The sequence below is a fragment of the Bacillus rossius genome, chromosome 1, assembly GCF_032445375.1.
Source record: "Bacillus rossius redtenbacheri isolate Brsri chromosome 1, Brsri_v3, whole genome shotgun sequence".
Taxonomy (NCBI): domain Eukaryota; kingdom Metazoa; phylum Arthropoda; class Insecta; order Phasmatodea; family Bacillidae; genus Bacillus; species Bacillus rossius.
Genome location: NC_086330.1, coordinates 178,137,917 through 178,158,716, shown reverse-complemented (window position 1 = coordinate 178,158,716; position 20,800 = coordinate 178,137,917). Strand labels below are relative to the sequence as shown.

At 34.5% G+C, this 20,800-nt stretch overlaps 1 protein-coding gene across 11 annotated transcripts in view; it reads right to left on the bottom strand.

Moving 5' to 3' along the window:
- LOC134527125 (casein kinase I) overlaps positions 1–20,800 on the bottom strand; it is a 480,870-nt gene that overhangs the window by 110,463 nt on the left and 349,607 nt on the right. For all 11 annotated transcript variants that reach the window (XM_063359505.1, XM_063359510.1, XM_063359503.1 and 8 more), the window contains 4 exons: positions 15,300–15,414; positions 14,630–14,749; positions 4,063–4,233; positions 2,230–2,378 (listed from right to left, as the gene is read on the bottom strand). In XM_063359505.1, the coding sequence (XP_063215575.1) occupies positions 2,230–2,378; positions 4,063–4,233; positions 14,630–14,749; positions 15,300–15,414 (555 nt within the window). The remainder of the gene's footprint in view (positions 1–2,229; positions 2,379–4,062; positions 4,234–14,629; positions 14,750–15,299; positions 15,415–20,800) is intronic.

Here is a 20,800-nt window from a genome sequence, read left to right as displayed (position 1 = left end):
ATGCTTTAGGAAGTACAGAATTTGATTGATTGCAAATTTATTAACTTACCTTTTGAGATTTAGTCTTTCCTATATGAGAAGGTGGTGCATTCCTTATTTGCCTTAAAATATGAAAATTGGCTGGCTAACATGATAATGCAGCATGAAAAAAATATATAGCACATGCACACACAAACATTCCTTACTGTTTGAACAAATTAACCCCGATGCACAAATAAACAATTAGATACACAAATAGTGCCACTTCATCATCATGATACTCTTTACAAATACAAAGTTACTTAGGCTGTTAAATTATCACTGGATTTATTTCTTCCTTTTAACTATGATTTTATGTAGTATAAAGGCAATATTTTATAACTTCTCACTAAACTACTTGTAACTTAATCAGAACTTTAACCAAATGACTAATTCAACAAAAAATTGTATTGTATAAATTTTTTCGCAATCATAAATAAAATAACTTACGAAAGAGTGTATTCCTTTCACGTCTTTGTTAGCACAACATTTCGTAACACCAATTCCGATTGGTTAGAATATCATCTCTGGAAAGGTGAAAAATTGTTTTGAAATAAAATCATTGAATGGCTGGATTAAAATCAATATGAATATACATGTTTACATGAAGAGATATAATTACAAACAAATCTGATATAGTAAAAATATCCCTCTTGAAATACAGTAACAAAATTATTATCACAAGTAGGAAATAACTAAAATAAATAATACCATTCGTTGAAAAGATTAAATTCACAAAATGGTGTTTTACAAATGGTGGCTTTTGATTTAAAATTTTTTTTTTCCAAATCCAATGTTTAATCTTTATTAAATAGCATTTTTTTTTTCCATTATAAAAACCTCTGGAACATAGAGGTGCATGTCAAAAACTTTGCATCTTTGAAAACACAGTTCACCTCTCTATGGCTCAAGTCTTTATTTGGAACTGTAAACTCAAAGCTGCAAAATTCTTGAAATACACCACAATGTTCCAGAGTCTCTCAAATGCAAATTTATGACCTAGTAGTGAAATTATTCAACTAAATGGGAAATTTTTTTTTATTTATAAATTTATTTACTTGTTGCTCAAAACATCCCCCTGCTTTGCAAATGTGCACCTGCTGTTGAAATATACCACTGAACTTTGTTCGCATTCTTATTGACTTTTGCACATAATAAACCACGCCATGAATCTTAGGCCCCAGGCCTACTAGTCGTACATCATAACTGTGCAAAAAATAACACCAAAACCATAAAATTACTAAGTGAAGTTTCAAAACCTATCAACACAAACATGCAAAAAAAGTTATCATTTTACATAACGTGCACATGCAGAAAACTTGTCCCCACCACACAGCATTAGTGTTATGAATAATTTTTTTTATCAGCAAGACAGTTCACAGTAAAAGCCATCATACTTTATAAAGTGCTTTAAAGAAAATAAATTTCTTGAAATCATATTACAGTGAAAAGTGTTTAATCCGAAAATGTATAGGTCTCTTCTGCACAGTGATGCAGCACCAATTGAACTGCTAGTGTTCATAACTCTTGGTTGGATTCTGGCTGGAGACTTTGGTCAACAGATTGCATTATCATTGCTGTATTCATTTCAGACATGTTTCCTGTTTCCTAACGAGTTACATTGAACATTTGATTGGCACATTTCCGTAATGATCTTTTGAAAGAGACATGTATTAACTTATCTTTGATATTTACATTAACCCTTTCAGCCAGAAAGTCAACTGAAGTGGACAATTGATATCTTAATGATACATCGAACTTATAATGTGTGGATCATGGTGTAGCCTAGATTCTAGTCAACACCATTCTTTAGAGCTATAAAAAAATATATATATATTATGTTTTTTGTTATTATATAAGAATTATATATTAATATGTATTATAATTATAGCTTAAGATAATTGTTGCATAAAATATTAAAAAAAATAATTTAGCTAAAAAAAATATTAAATTATTGCTTAGGAAATGACAAAGTGTGATAGAAAGGGTTAAAATGATAGTAGCATATCATTATCCAACAAAACTACTAATTTTGCACGGTCGTAGTCCCGAACATGCAGGATTAAAAACTTTTCACTCCACATAAATCACGACTGTTTAATTTAGCTAACCAAATTCCAATAGCAATATTACCTGAAGTATCTAGATGGCCAGACTCAACAGCCACAAATAAATGGGTGCAACTAAAGTTCGGAGACAAACAACACGTACCATTGTCTTCCCCGTCCAGTCGAACTCGCTGTCATCGACGTATCCCCTTCGCTCAAAGAGGTCCTGGAACAGCTTGCGCAAGTACTCGTAGTCGGGGGTCTCAAAGAAGTCTAGCCTCCTCACGTAGCGCAGATACGTGGCCATCTCCTCTGCACACAACCACACTGACCTCAGGTGCCAAGCATGCATCCTCAGGACGACAGCAAACTCCACTACATTCTTTGCTTTATACATGTGATGATAAAACACGGTTAAAGCAATAAAAAAAACTATTAAAATTTTTTCATCCCAACTATTTAGACCAACACTGTAACACCCGTCCCTCAAAGTAACACCCTCATTCATTCCAGTAAAACCGAGCGCTAATCAGAAAAGTGCTAGTCACATACGTTTTTTCCATTATAGTATTTTAATCAAAAAATTTGTTTTCCAAACAGGTAAGTGTGATTGCTGACTACCATTTTAATTAAGACACTACTCCTGTTAAAATTAATTTACAGTTATAATACATATATAAAAACATTTGAAATACATTTAAATAAATGTTGAATAACATTTACAGATTAAACAACCTAAAATTAAATTTAAAAATTCACTTACTCCATTGTTTACATATCAGAGCTTAGGTCAATTTTTTTTTTCCTTTGTACATGTATGTATTACCAACATTTCTGAGTTACAAATTGATAATGATTGATACAGGAGATATATTTCAGTTCTAATAAGAACTTAAAAAGCATAAACTTAATGTTTTTCTTTTATTCCTGACTGTTGTTTACTAAATGCGTGTGTGCCATGATTTGCCACTAGTGTATCCTAGTGGCGCAAGGTAAACTAGCTCTGAAAGCTTCTGGATTTTCTCTCCAGAGCTGCGGTTGACATGCAAGTTGGTGGAATATAAATGTTTACTGAACACTTGGGCGTTGTCAGAAATAATTATGCAATGAAAGAAGCGAATAGCTATTGAGAAAAAGCCAAATATTGTTTGTTGATTTATCATATTATTAATTTGTTGCATTACTAATTCAAAGCAATTACTAATTCATTGCATTGCATTTAATGCTACACAAGTGCCGTTGCTATTGTGCGTGCATGGAAATAAAAAGTCGAAAATTATTTTTTTTTATATGGTTAAAGGAAGTGAAATATGGTATGGTTAATCAGCAAACCGGATAACCCACACCCAGATAATTGGTAGCCTACTATATTTTGATAACTCAATGCATGCACATTTTTTTCTACATAAACTATAATTGCATCACATAATTTGCAAAATGTATGCATAAATGGTATTTAGTCTAAAGGCCAATTAGACCCTTGTCAGAGCTGGAATCAGTCTGCCCGCAGTGACAATCTGACAAGATTTTACCTGTCCAACTAAAATCAGTTCTGAGAATTGAAGCAGACAGTCTATGCCTTACCCATCTATATGACAATAAAAGTTGCAGTGCATAAAAATTATATCTCAACTGCATGTATGATGAAATTAACATTCACGAGTGTGTGTCGTCACTCTAGAATACCCAACTAAAATCAATAGGGAGGTATTTTGAAACAGGTCAAATGGTATGAAGATTTTTTCTTTTAGGTGTACAATTTCTGGGAGAAAAGTGCAGTTTCCTACTACAGTAAAACCCTCCTGGTAAGTATCTACTAAATACAATTTTCTTAATTAAGAATTTTAAAATATATATTGTGCTTCATTTACAAAGAGATGAATTTTAACATATTTATGGTTTTTTTTAGTATACAAGAGGAAATGTAAGAAACTCTTCAGCAGTGTTTGACCACTCTCTGCCCCTAAGGGGTTGGTCAGTAGTTGGCGGTGCCCACCTGGATGCCCTTCGCACAGCACCTCGATGGGGGTGGCGCGCTTTGTGTCGCCAATCTTCTGGTAGCGCTCCTTCAGAGTGTCTGCCTTCAGTCCCTGCCAGGGCAAGCTGCCTCTCAGGAAGTACATGAACATGTGGCCCAGGGCTTCGAGGTCGTCCCTCCGGCTCTGCTCTGCAACACCAATCCATGCCGTCTCCAGTCGTCGTACTGTGTCATCGGGTTATCAGATTACGCGGGGCCAATCAATGTGAACCGAGTGCCAATGAATGCACTGCTGCGGGGAATAAAACCAAATGGCTCACGGGAACGCATTCCACGTTTTCCTCTTATGAAAAATCCAAGTTAAGCCCCACCGGATATCGAACCTGGATTGCCAATTTAGAAATGGGGCCCATAAGTATAACCTGTCTAAAAGCATGCTATAAAAATTTCCTACTCTTGCAGGTAGAGAAACCGAAACCTACGCAATCACCGGGCGGGCTTGCTATCATGCCTGAAAAGTGCTCCCACACTGTCAGCCAATCGACATGAATTATCATATTTTAAGCTTCAAAGTTAAAAATTATAAACCAACTGTTCTTCACTTAATATATTCAAAATATGGATAAAAATATAGCACATATTAAAAAAAATCAAGCCTGCCTCTACAAATTACCTTCTGTTACATTACTTTTACATGAGCCACAGTAACTGAATAGAACATTTGTGTAGAATTCAACATGTGTTTTAAAGAAGACTAAACTAGAACTAGTACACCAACAGACCTAGAGAACCTGCTGATGCTAATGAGTGCATCTAGTGCCAGGTTTTGATAACATTACACCATCAGCTCCTTTATACTTTTCACACTTGTCACAGTATCTAGTTGCAGGTGCTGGAGTGAAAAGGCACGGAAGCTTCTTGTCAGATCAATGAAAAGAAACGATCAAGGAGATGGGAGAACAATGCTAGTGTGAAACTTTGTGTCCTGAATGCTCAACCAGGCATAAGTCAATCAGTGCTATGACTCATGAGTGATATAAGCTGTTAAAGAGGGCACCACATCAGTTGACAAAGATCTGATGCATGGGCAGTCTACCAACCTTTTGTATGAACAGAAGACCAACGTATTGAAAGGTCTGTGCTTTGATTGATTAACTTATTTATAAGGTGGCCTCCTACCTGGACGCACCAGCCCTCAAAACAGCAGTGTGCTAAGGGCAAGAGTAGTTTCATGCATCACACAGCTCATTGCCTCTTCGCTCTAGACACTGAACCAGTGATGTCTTTTAGTAGACAATGTGCCTCTATAGGTCTTCAAGCAATGACCTTGTAATTATATGGTCAAATATTAAGATGAAGGTTCTTTGCACATGTCCCTATATTACTTGCAATACCAAGTGCTATATTTTTCATCCATGAAAACAACAGTCTATTTTGCAGTCCAAAAGAAATGCTAAAAATAAAATGAAACTTGTATTAGCAAGCGTAACAGCCTTTAAACCATATTCAAACAACACTGCACACTGTTTGGCAGCCAAGCCAGGTGGTTGGGTACCTTAACTATGTGTAAAGTTGCAGCTTAAATAAGAATAGGCATATGATCTTAACATGAAATACTGAAGAAAAATTTGTTACATCCGTATTAGTATAGTTATTACAGTACATAATTAATTTTACATTTTAGATTAAAAATATAATTTTTAAAAATTTTTAATCCTGGAGGAAACACAAATATGTAGAAGGTTTTTAATTTTAATTATCTGACACAGCATTAGTAAAATGAACTAACAAAAATAATAACAGAGAATAACTTGGAGGTCCATTTTTTTAACATGGTATCCATTTATTTTAAATAGGAATTAATGGATTTACTCCTAGCCTCCAACAATATAACCTTACTAGCTGCAATACCCGGCGTTGCCCACAGGGTGTAGTTAGTAATTGTCTTCTTAATTTGAATGTCAAGTGTGAAAATTAATTTATATCACTTTCAGATCCCGACAGACGTTGTTCTGCCAGTTTATAGTTATTTACCTGGTCTGTATGTAATTAAGACTTTATAAAGTAATATAGAAAAAAGCTGAAAAATAAGAGATTACTAATATTGAAAAGATTCCATTGACTAGCTAATGCTCGGCCTGCATTGCAATGCCTCATTCAGTTTTGTATTGTAATATGTTTGAAGTAGACCCACATATACAAATCATCTATCCATCTCTCTATATATATTTATCTGTATCTACATGTATATACATCTATGTATCTCTCTATCTCTATTTATCTCTTTATATCTACATATATACTCCCCACTATCTCTATATCTTCTATATATAAGTCTCTATATAGCTCTATACATCTATAGGTATTTCTCTTTATCTAACTCATTTCATTCTCTATACCTTGCTCTATCTCAACTTATCTCTCCATCTCTATATCACTATATCTTAATATATATAAATCTCGTGTCACAATGTTTGTCCTCAATGGACTCCTAAACCACTTAACCGATTATAATAAAATTCGCACACCATGTGCAGTTCGATCCAACTTGAGAGATAGGATAGTTTAAATCTCAAATTATAGTCGCAATTTTAATTTATTGCGATTTATTTGTCTGTTATTATTTGACAGTCACAATTATCTGTTAACTCCAAATGATTCTAACAGATGTCGATACCTTTCGACTGGGTTGAGTAAGTAATCAATAGATGGCGCTGCTATGGTAAATCTACGAACGTGTCATATAAGCTACTTTTTAAATTTTTGGTGTTAGCATGTTACTTAGACTGAAGTGTAAATTGAATTCATATTATAATGAAGATAATACAGTGAAATTAATCCTGTTTTTTACTTATTTGTGCTTCATTGATCAAAACTTTATAATTTAATTTGAATATATGTATGTAAGTATTATCACATAATTATAAAATTTAATTAAAATGTCAATGCAAAAATGATACACAATTTCCTACACTTTTTAACAATAGTTGTACAAATATTTTTTTTTATTGTTTTTATTTAACCTCTATTAAAAAATATTTAGCACTTATTATTTCAATGTGCTATGATAACAAGTTTTTCAGATTTTTTTTCTTATATTTAAACGATTAAATTAGTATTTCAATTCTTATTGAAATTATTATTTAAACTCTATAATTTAAATATGTACATGTCAGTATTATCACATAATTATAAAAGTTAATTAGAATGATTTTCAATTTTTTTTTTCAAATATTTAAACGATTAATTTATTATTTTCAGTCAAATGCCATGGAAAAAATCTAACCTGAACAACGCGAGCACCAGAGAGGCACGACGCAAACGTATTAAAAGAGCCCATCAGTTATATGTATGTAAGTATTATCACATAATTATAAAATTTAATTAAAATGTCAATGCAAAAATGATACACAATTTCCTACACTTTTTCAATAGTTGTACAAATATTTTTTTTTATTGTTTTTATTTAACCTCTATTAAAAAATATTTAGCACTTATTATTTCAATGTGCTATGATAACAAGTTTTTCAGATTTTTTTTCTTATATTTAAACGATTAAATTAGTATTTCAATTCTTATTGAAATTATTATTTAAACTCTATAATTTAAATATGTACATGTCAGTATTATCACATAATTATAAAAGTTAATTAGAATGATTTTCAATTTTTTTTTTCAAATATTTAAACGATTAATTTATTATTTTCAGTCAAATGCCATGGAAAAAATCTAACCTCAACGACGCGAGCACCAGAGAGGCACGACGCAAACGTATTAAAAGAGCCCATCAGTTGGCAGAACAAATTGAATCAAGAAATCCAGCTCAAAGAATCAGGACAGCAGAAGGTCATGCACAAGAATCTCAAGAACAGTGTAACGAACATCTTCAAGAGAATATCATAAGAACAAGAGCAGCAGGAGAACGAGACATAGCCACAGTAGGAGCACAGGAACAATAATTTCAATTTATACATGTAAGTAATATCACATAGTTTTATAAAAGTTAATTAATATATCAATGAGAAAATGGCACAAAGCTCCCCACACTTTTTCAATAATTGTACAAAAAATTTTATATTATTTTTATTTAACCTCCATTGAAAATTATTTTGCACTTATTATTTCAATGTGCTATGATAACATGTTTTTCAGTTCCTCTTTCTAATATTTAAACGTTTAAATTATTATTTTCAGTCAAATGCCACCGAAAAAATCTAACCTCAACAACGCGAGCAGCAAAGGGTCACGACGCAAACGTGTTGAAAGAGCTCAGCAATTACCAGAACAAATCGAAACAAGAAATGCAGCTCAAAGAATCAGGACTGCAGAAAGTCGTGCACAAGAATCTCAAGAACAGCGTGACGAACGTCTGCAACAGAATATTACGAGAACAAGAGCGGCACGAAAACGAAACATAGCTACAGTACGAGTACTAGATCGACAAAGGCAACGGATCAGCCGCTCATTAACACGTGCATCATTCGTTCGGCTTGCCTTTGAATATGCACCAGATATTAACTACTCAGCGCATTCAAAAATTGCTATCGGTGGAATGGATAAAGTATGTCAATATTGTCAGGCATTGAAATTTCGGAATGAAGCAGCCGGCATGTGCTGCGCATCAGGAAAAGTTGTGCTGTCACCTCTACCCGCTCCGCCGGAGCCTTTATTATCCCTTCTTACTGGCAATTCAGATGATTCCAAATTATTTTTGCGTAAGATACGCAAATTTAATTCTTGCTTCCAAATGACGTCATTTGGGGCAACTAAAATTTGCGATCGTGCATCCGATGGACGTAATTTTGAAACTACATTCAAAATTCAAGGCCAGGTGTACCATAAAATCGGATCACTGATGCCAATGCCTGATAACAATCCGAAATTTCTTCAAATTTATTTTATGGGCGATTGTGAAGAGCGCGTGACGACTCGGTGCCTGTATAATTTTATTGAACAAGCAGAGGAAAGAGCAATTGTGATATTATTGGAAAATTTTTTAGAAGATCACAATCAACTAATTCAATTGATCAAAAGAGTTTCGCCACGACTGCAAAATGACAATTATCAAATCGTCATAAAAGCCGACAAAGTACCATTAGGTGAACATGCTGGTAGATTCAACGCTCCAACTGTTGATGAGGTTGCTGTTATCATGGTTGGTGATCCAGTTGACAAAAGATCTATAAAAATTACACGGCGAGACAACACTGTCAGTACAATTTCGGATCTACACCGTTCATATGACGCACTACAATATCCATTGATATTTTGGCAAGGACAAGATGAATATCACCTTAATATCAAACAGTATGATCCAAATACCGGTAAGTTTGACAATTATCTATTTACTTTCTTACTGTATGTATAGATTTTAATTTCGTATTGCATTTTATTTTTTATTTTTTTAGGTGATTACAGAAATAATAAAGTTAGCTCAATGAACTACTACGCACACCGAATAATGGTTAGACAACATCAAGACAATTATATCCTTCGATATCGTCAGCTGTTCCATCAATACATTGTTGATATGTATGCTAAGGTCGAAAGCGAACGCTTGCGATTCCTTCGATTCAACCAGGCAAAACTACGATCGGAAGAATATATTCACTTACGAGATGCTGTTGCTGGAAACATCGATGGAAATTTAAATCCCAATGACATCGGTAATGCTTTCATTTTACCTTCAAGCTACATCGGCAGTCCACGGAACATGCAGGAATACATACAAGATGCGATGACTTACGTACGTCATTACGGCCGACCGGATTTATTTATTACATTCACATGTAATCCGAATTGGGAAGAGATACAAACTTTACTATTGCCAGGACAACAAGCCATTCATCGTCATGATTTAACTGCACGTGTGTTTAAACAAAAATTGAAATCCTTAATTGATTTTATTGTTAAATATTCAATTTTTGGTATCACACGTTGTTGGCTGTATACGATAGAGTGGCAAAAGCGAGGTTTGCTTCATGCCCACATTTTGGTTTGGCTTAAAGATAGAATCCGTCCTGAAGAAATCGATCAAATAATTTCAGCCGAAATTCCAGACCCATTAATTGATCAAGAATTATTTGATATTGTCACCAAACACATGATCCATGGGCCATGCGGTGCTTTCAACATGACGTCACCGTGCATGGAAAATGGAAAATGTAAAAAAAACTTCCCAAAGCCGCATACGAATGACACGATCACGGATATTGATGGTTATCCAATGTATCGTCGCAGAAGTACTGAGAATGGTGGCCACACATTTACAATGCGACTGCCGAACTTTCCAAATCAAGTTGAGTTTGATAATCAGTGGGTGGTACCATACTCACCACTACTTTCAAAAACTTACAAAGCTCATATCAATGTTGAGCTTTGCAGTTCTGTTAAATCAATTAAGTATATTTGTAAATATGTAAACAAAGGCAGTGATTTGGCCATATTTGAAGTACAAAACATAAATAAAAATGACGAAATAGCACGATACCAAATGGGCAGATACATTAACAGCAATGAAGCTATTTGGCATATTCTCAGCTTTCCCATCCACGAAAGAGATCCTGCTGTCCAACATCTGGCAATACATCTTGAAAATGGTCAACGTGTATACTTCACTGAAGAAAATGTTCTCCAAAGAGCGTTCGAAGCTCCGAAAACGACTCTAACTGAATTTTTTACATTGTGTCAAAAACCTTATGTTTTTGGCCAATTCGCGAAGACATTGGTGTATGGTGATGTTCCACGTTATTTCACATGGAACAAATCCAGTAAAAAATGGGAGCCACGGAAACAAGGAAAACCACATCCTTCCATTACAGGCATATTCAAAGCTAAGACATTGGGGAGACTTTACACGGTACATCCAAAGCAACGTGAGTGCTTCTATTTACGTTTGTTATTGGTGAATGTTCCCGGACCAACGTCTTTTGAATTTTTACGAACAGTTAATGGTCGAGTATTCAATACATACCAGGATGCATGTCGTGAACTGCAATTGCTAGAAGACGATAACCATTGGGACTTAATGCTTGCTGATGCTGCGTTGACATCAACACCGAATAACATTTGTCAGTTGTTTGCAATTATTTTGACGACATGTTATCCCTCGCAAGCACAAACTTTGTGGGAAAAATATAAAAATTGTATGACAGAAGACATCTTGAACCGAATTAGACAAACAAATCAATGCCAAAACATAGATTATACACCAGAGATGTACAATGAAGCATTGGTCTTGATCGAGGATTTATGTGTTCTTATTTCAAATTTACCACTTAATCATTATGGTATGCCATCACCTAATCGTCCAGCCACCGACTTAGTCAATACCGATTTACAACGAGAAAATCAATATGACCATGGAAGTTTAGCAACAATTATCATGAACAGTGAACCATTACTGACAGCAGAACAAAAAATTATTTATGATCGGATTATGCTGGCTGTTGCTGCTGAACAAGGCGGTTTTTTTTCTTGGATGCACCCGGTGGAACCGGTAAGACATTTTTAATATCGTTGATTCTTGCCAAAATACGGTCGCAACAAAAAATCGCATTAGCAGTAGCATCGTCAGGCATTGCGGCTACTTTACTGGATGGTGGGCGAACAGCACATTCAACATTCAAGCTGCCATTGGACGTTCATAATAAACCATATGCAATGTGTAACATCAAAAAGAATAGTGGAATAGCTGCAGTGTTGCGGAAGAGTTCTATAATAATTTGGGATGAGTGCACAATGGCACACAAATATTCACTTGAAGCATTAAACAGAACTATGCAAGATTTAAACAGCAATAATAAACTTTTCGGTGGTGCTATCTTACTTTTGTCTGGTGACTTCCGGCAGACCTTACCGGTTATACCTCGCTCTACTTTCGCGGATGAGATTAATGCATGTTTGAAACAATCATTCTTATGGCGAAGTGTTGAAACACTTCGATTGACCATAAATATACGAGTACAATTGCAAAATGATCCATCAGCACAAATATTTTCCGAACAACTACTAGATATTGGGAACGGTAAAATAGAACTGCAACCAAATACGCAATGCATTAAACTACCAGACAATTTTTGCACTGTTGTTCAGGATAAAAATGAATTGATTCAGAGTATTTTCCCGGATATACAGAATAATTATTTGAATCATGAATGGCTTAGTCAACGGGCGATTTTGGCAGCCAAAAACGTTGATGTTGACGAAATTAACTTCCAGATACAACAGTTGTTACCAGGCGATCTGATGTCTTTTAAATCAATCGATACTGTTGTTGATGAAAATGAAAGTGTAAATTTTCCGATTGAATTTTTAAATTCATTAGATATCCCTGTAATGCCACCACATAATCTTCGATTAAAGATTGGTTCCCCTATTATTCTCCTCCGTAATTTGAATCCACCTCAATTATGTAACGGTACGCGTTTGGTCATCAAAAAGATCACCGGAAACATTCTTGAAGCAACCATTTTGGCTGGGAAGTTTAAAGGAAAAGTGGTCCTGCTGCCACGTATTCCGATGATACCATCAGATTCTACCATACCCTTCAAAAGGCTACAGTTTCCAATTCGTTTAGCTTTCGCCATGTCTATAAATAAATCTCAAGGTCAAACAATGTCCATTTGTGGTTTAGATTTGGAAAATCCATGTTTTTCTCATGGGCAACTATATGTTGCGTGTTCACGTGTTGGGAAACCGTCGAATCTATTTGTGTTAGCTAAAGACAGGTTAACCAAAAACATTGTGCACCGATTGGTGTTAAATTAAATTGAAATTGAAAGTATTTATAATTAAAAAAAAAATAGATATTAATGTTTAAAAGTTTAAGACTGTCTGCCTTGCCTACCTCATTCATGAGTTTAAGCGTCACATGTTATTTACTGTATTATACTGTAATATACTTATATTTGTTATAAAATTAAATGGAAATATTAAATCTGATAAATTTTTATTTTGTACCTATTGATTTCTGCTTAATATCAAGTGTAAGAACATTTTAATTAATTGTGTTCAACGTACTTCCCCTTCAAATCTCAATCCAGTGAATTTGTATACCAACATCAACATTTTCGTCTTTGTTCGTAAATAATTTCATTGTACTAAAGGGTTATAGTAGTAGAAAGTCAAATAAGGAGATCACCATATTACACATTCTCTTATTGTTCCTCTTAGATTGTTTACTATAATGTAATATAACAAAAACTTTAGCCACAGCAACGCATGGCCGGGTCAGCTAGTATATATATATATATATATATATATGTCTCTATTTTATATTTAAATAAATTATGTCATGCGTGCGCACTTATACAACAAAAACAGACGAAGTGCCGCTATATAAAATGAAATAAACACATTTTTTGACACAATTCGTGCTCCAACTATTGAAAAATAGTTATACCTTCTCAGTAAACTTCATGGGCATGCGCACAACAAATCACCAAAATTTCATCGCAAACGGATGAATGGTTTAGGAACGCACACGGCACAAACAAACGAAAATTAAAGACATGACAAACGCATCAAACGATGGTGCGTTTAAAATTCATGGCAATTCTATCTATTGACGAAGTTAAGAACAAAACTGTTATTAGCGCCTTTATTTTGCTACCCGCTGCAAGCTCCACTAAGCGGACTGGTCTCACCAAGGAGAAAAATATTAATTTGCCAGACCTTATTTGTGTATGATCGTGTGTCAGACATAGAGAAATGACACTCACTCACTATTTGTATGACTATGACCTATGATTTTTTCTGTTATAAAATGAAATTATCACTTTTTCACTCCCTTAGGGATGGAATTTCATATTAATATGGGGTCTATGTGTTAATCCAGATAATAAGCTAGCTGTAGGCCAAATTTCATTCAAATCCATTCAGTAGTTTTTACGTGAAAGAGTAACAAACATCCATCCATCCATACTTACAAACTTTCGCGTTTATAATATTAGTAGGATGGTCAGCCCAACAACAAGAGCCCTGGTCAGCAGAGATTTCCCATGTAGATATTCTCACGAGGGAGAGCATAGTGAGCGATTATCTGGTTTACAGGTTTTTTGGTACTTCTGTTTCTTCACTAGTCTTCACGCTTCTTATTCCTGACACAATTATATTTTCCATCAGCTTTTCCTTTCTTCACTTAGCAGACAAGTCTTGCCTGTTGGATGGAGCAATTAGTTCCGGTAAACACTAGCTCATGTCAGGAGCCACGCAATGTGGGACGATGCCAGGACACATTCCCTTCCTGAGTCACACTCCAATAACTTATAATTTTTTAAATTAAAATAATTCCTTAGATTATCTGCAATACAGCCATTTTTAGACTGTCAAATTTAAGACAATAATTGAAGTAAAACAACCTTAGTATATATTATAAATTTCCTCCCCTATAATGAAATTTTTGATATACCCCTGCATCATGTCACCCACATGACAATACTTGAGGGACGAGAAATGTGAAGAGAAGTAGTGCTTACAGTACCAAACTGTAGGGTGAATATGGAGGAAAAAAGAAAGATACGAGATACTAGAGCATAGAAAATATGAGAGTCATAAATAGAGGCAAAGGAAGACAATAACTTACCTTTTCCGAGGTGGGTATTTATACTCATGTACCTTGCAGTACCAGTCAGACTTTTGTGTTCCCGGTATGGGATGTGCTTGTTGGTTTCCAAGTCTATGTACTCTTTCGCCAAGCCAAAGTCTGCAAAACACAAAAATCGTTATAACATATTCATTAATAAAAGTACAATATTTGAAGAAACAATGTTTTTAGTTGTGTGTTATCTAGAATTTTACATGCAGATATAATATGCAAATACATAAATATATAAAAAATAAGTACACAATCAGAAGTAAATTAATTTTGTTAAGTGTGTATTCAACGAATAAAAATTTCTACACAAATTTAAACACAGCACATTGTACAATTGATTATGAATAAATCATATGTCGCTGGAAATTTTACCAAGTTAAATTTTATCAACTCCAGTTTTCTAACTCATGAAAATTCCATCTAAATGTGTTAAAAAAAACATATTATGTTACAAATGACTATAAACCAAACTTTGTGTAACATCACAAGGTGGCTAAATGTCCCTGAGTAAAACACAATTTTGAACTTAGATTTAAAAGATACTTTACTAATCCAACTAACAATAAAAATGTTGCAATAGGTAAAGTTTTCTCTTTTGTTCATTATTAACAGGTTTAGATTGGTTGTGATGTAAACTGTTACAACTGTTCATACACACCTATGATGTGGATAATCTTATCCTTTTTCGTGGTGGTGCGGCCAATAAGGAAGTTTTCTGGTTTTACGTCCCTGTATATTAAGTGTCGACTATGTACATACTCTATCCTATGGAGCTGTGGACAGAGAAAGAAGTCTTGTCATATCTGCCAAGAAACACCACACTTTGTTGTAAAATATAACATACAAATATTATACATATTTGCAATAAAAACATTAAAATAAATTCAAAAAAGTTTATTATGTAAGAAAATATGAACTGAAGTTAGTTAAATGATGAGAAAGCATAAATAATTCCACCTAATTACAGCAAAAACCAGGGCTTCTTTGGTTCCAGAACATGCCCATTTGAAGCAAGAACATGCCTGCTTGTTTGTGGCATTTTGTTAAATAACCGACTATAGTTGACTGGATGATAAAACATTGGACTTGCATTCGGGAGAATGCTGGTTCAAGTCCAGTCTAGCGATCCTGATCCTCCGTGGTTTTTTGAAAAATAACTCCAGGTAAATGCTGGGATGGTTGCATTATCATAACAAAGATAGATTCCTACCTCAATTTCTTTGCATTGAGAATGTTGTGTGTATCAGTAAGTGTAAATGATCACCTTGCTGCAGTTTAGACAATATACATAGCCCAAAAACAATAAAAATTTGTGAATACAAAGATAACAAAAATTGACACGAAATAAGCCAAAATTCATTGTAGTACTTGTAAATCGAAAGTCATATTTGATAAACCAATATTGTTAATATTAAAAAATTACTCTCTTTATCAACCAACAAAACTTTTTTCAGTAACTACTAACTTGCCATGTTCACCAAGCACACCATAATAAGTTTGAAAGGGTATCTTTAATAAGTATGGTGGATGATTTTGTTTTAATTTTTTATGGTATATGCAGCTGTCTATATTGTTTTTTTCATCATATAAGCAGTTAAAGATGATTGATCTAACATACAATAGTAGTTCATAAACGGCCAAATGTTTGTTACTTAGATAATTATGTACAATTTATAATTGTGTACAACTGCAGGGAAAAAATAAAAGATTGTTTGAAAAATACCTACCACAAATTGTTGTCCTCAAACTAATAACAAAAAAAATTTAATTTTCTTTTTCCAGTAATTAATGACTGGCCCTTTCGGAGTTCTGAATGGCCAACAAACTGCGGTGTCAGTAAAAGATGAGTATTTGGCTGATTTCATGAATTCTAGAATAGTATAAATTTGGGTTGTTGGCTCAAGTAAATAGATATACAAAAATTATAGAACAGAATGGCAAGTTTGCTTAAATTTTAGTGTAAACACATTTAATATCTATAGTAAAATTATTTAAATTTTTTTATATAAAACAAATTAACAAGATTTTGTAACATAAAAAAATCAACTAGATAACATATTTTTTTGCTGATTTCAAATATGATGTAAAAAAATGCCAGGATATTATATTTATGTTGTGGACCATCGTCAGTTCAGAAAAAAGTCTTTTTCTTTTTAATATTTAATTGCAGTAGTTGACAATTATATGAAAAAAAAACTACTGGTCTGACATATGATTGGGTTGCTGATTGATGTGTGAGAATGGTCCGCATGGCAATATAACTGAATAATAAGACCCATAAAATTCTGATTTAATTTTTTTTCCAACTATCCTCCTCTTTTAAAAAATCTGTGAACCCACTACTAAAGGTAGATACTGCGAGTGGAAGGAAAGATGGAGGTTGTTGCGGGCGAAGGGGGCAGCCCAGCCACCTGTTGCAACGCCGCAACCCAGTAACCTTCCTCCAACCCTCCCCCTAACCAACCCCTGGCTCTGGGCGGAGCCCCTCCATTCGCCAACTCCGCTGCTGGTGACCCATTCCATCTCATGGCACCCATACGCACAGCTCTTCCCTTTACGTTACTCCGTACGACCAATAGAAGCCGAGTAATTGGTTGTGGTGGTATCCATATTTATTTACGTTTTGAACTCGTAATAATTGTTACAAGTGCAAAAATATCTATTGTTCTGTCATTACTTTCTTTATTTTTATTTTGTATGTAAATCCATACACTAATACTACACCAAAATTTTACCAACCTTTTTTCATAACCGCAGGCGGATAATAATTCGTGATCCGTTTCTGTTTTTACAGTTTCGCGTCATTGAGTAACGCTCCTAAGCTTTTGAAGTCTTGTTCCTTCGGCGTATTTCAACGGTTCTCATGTGAGATTTTTGGAAACTAAGAAAATTATTAATGATAATTAGATAAAACAAAATAAAACCAATTTGAACCTTGATTCTTGTTTCGGAATATGGTGGAGAAAAATATAAACAATAAGCTAAAAGCTTATGGTAATTAAAGAAGAGTTTTAATTAGAACAAAATACTTTAGACGATTATTCGAAAGACGTCAGACTAGCTTTGTCATATTCTGAGAGGAAACTGCCTGCTGCAGGGTCAATGGGGCCTTGGAAGAAGAAGCAGATTTCCACTACCAACAGGGCCTGATTAACCCTTAGGCTAATTAGGCTGCAGCCTAGGGTGCGAGGATCGGGGGGTGCGCTGAAATCGTGTCTTCGCATGCACTATTAATCTAGCATCATTGCATCTACCCTACATATTTCAACTAGACCAAGACAAAACACTAAAACTAAATGCGCTGTGAACTGAAAAAACTTGAGACTCCCTGATTTTAACTTTTATAGGTAGTAAGTATGAACTATGTTAAAATTTTCACACTAGTAAACACAGTCGAAACTAATATACTACTTTTAACATAACACACAAACCTGGCGGGGGCGCGTCCTCATAATTAGCTTAAGGCGGACAAAATGCTTGATCATTCGATGACTACCAAGTGATTTAAAGGGGAAATGAAATAGTAACAAAAAACAAACAGGACATTCATAGGCCAAGTTCAAGAACATGCTATCAGACATTACTTAACCACCCCCAAAGTTATAAAAAAGTTTGCAAATTATCAGCGCAGGCAGTATGTTACTGTGTAAAAAGACACGTCGCCTACGGCTACTACCGAGTGTTAATGACAATATTATGTAAGTTATTTTAATACACATGTTGACATTTTTTTTTTCAAAATCCCCACTTCCAAAATTAATTGTGCATCCGCTACTGGTGAAACACGCTGGTGCCTTAAGGCTTCAGTGTACGCCCTGCGCCACTCTCGGGCGTCAGAAAGCCGGCAACTCGCCAGTCTGGTCGCAACTAGACTGGGGTGTGGGACAAGCAAGATAGTCTGATTCAACGAAAAAAGCTGTTAAAGAAAAATTAAGATTTGTAAACGTACCCTGGCAGAATATATAAAGTAAAAAAAAATCATTTCCCTACTCTCAATTAGCAAGCAAGCCAAGCTCAGCTCTCTGGTGTTACAGATAGGCCTAAGATAACAAAAGTTATTTTTATTTATTTGTAAATAACAAATTAAGTTATAAAACGCCAAAATTATGCTATATTGTACAAACTCACCCCGAGAGCTAAAATTAATCCCAGATGTTATTTTATGTATTTTATTGCATTAACAATGACGAAAAAATGAAAATGTTTATTAAAACATAATTTACACACCACGTCACATGTAAACAAATGTCTAGGCTATAGGCTGTAGTGGTCTTAAACTATATATATATATATATATATATATATATATATATATATATATATATATATATATATATATATATATATATATTAACATATGCAACAAACTCTTTCTACACGTACGTTAAGTTCAATTATCATTATTTACAAGCAACAAAGTCCAAATCCTCTATAAATTAACGTAACATTTTTACTAACCATCTCGGGTTTTCGAAAACTCGTCTGCCATCTTGATTTAGGGAGCCTCATGGCGCGGACCTGCCAACCTTATTCCTGACAGATTCCTTTACTTGAAATTCCGGACGCCTTGAAGAAGGAAGTTCGAAGTTTCGTTCTTGCAGTGCACTTAAGGCTACATTTTAGTTTTAGGGTGCCTAAGAGAAAAAGGGAGATCTCTGCATACGGCTAAATGTATCGCTCGAACGCAACTCAAGTTAAGTTCCAGCCTGCAACTACCTAAAAGTATTACGAAAAACAGACTAACTGCATCGTGAATTATCAACTACTACGCTGTTTTCACATTGAAGTTAACAGGCAATCCAAACTTTTGAAGTTTCCATCTCGTGCTCAACGTGAGAAATGAAACATTTGCAAATCAGGTATTCGTAGCCTATTTGTGTAGCGACAATCTACATACGCCAGAAATGTCGCAACAAATTATTAGAATAGACAGTAATAATAAAGATCTTAATCAATGACAGTATGCCATTGCCGTCTAATCTGTCAGCCACAGTCACAACAAACACACACGAGGAGCAGAACCAAGGGCATCCGACTTGCTTCAAGGTCCTTGTCCAGGACATGCATCCAATTACAATGGAATAGCTTGTCAAAAACATTTTTTTTTTATGAATTACAACAAAATACCAGTACCATTTTTCATTTACGTTAGTAGTATACAAAAGTATGTCTGGGTGCAGGCTTCAGGCTGTGGTGAGTGGTGCCGATTGAGCTCTAACGTCACGTTCATCTCTGATGTCACAGCGGTTATCTTGGATGACCTTGACCTTTACCTTTGACCTAGATGGCCATCTTGGATCCGCCATCTTGGATCCACCATCTTTAATAGAGCGCCCCACTCACTCATGATGAAATTTTCGTCACGACAGCCATATTGATTTTTGTTCAGTTCCGCTGGAGGCCGCCATCTTGGATACCGTCGACTTTGTTTCTGCTGTTTGTTCCTAGAGAACATTACATAAGGTCGATGTTCCATTACCTACCAGAGCTATTATTGTCCTTATAGACATATTAAATTTAATTTTCTATGCAAAATACATTGGAAGTGCTGTGATTCGAACCATTGCAGCTCTGACCTCTAGGTTGGAAAACATATGCCTTTGACCGCACAGCCATCGAGACAGTTACCAGACTGAGGATTAAATAAGGTTTATATAAAAATAACATGCATATCCGGACTTGTAATTTTTTTTTAAAATTTGAAGTAATAATAGCATCCCCTGTTCGAGACAGAACCGCCATCTTGTATTAAGAAGTAACTGTTGCAATTATCGTTACGCCCTCCCATCTTAAAAATTTGTAATTTTCATGCTAGAAATTCCGAAAAAATTCCAAAAAATATTTTAAAAATTGCCTAGTTCAAACGTTTAATTACTTAAACTAATTCAGTCTTCAGTTCGATTCCCAACGAGAGTTAACCAGTAATTTAATAATATATTTAAAAAATTCTCAATAAAAAGTAATAAAAATGTCATGCCACACCCGACATTTTGAATTATTTCACCACTGTAACAATTATTGTTACGGACACCATCTTGAAAAATCTTTATTTATTATCCAATTTTAAGTACAAAAAGTTCAAAATTCACAAAAAAATAAGTTAATAATATACTGATTGATTTGATCGATTGACGTCCTTGGTTCGAAACCAGTACAAGC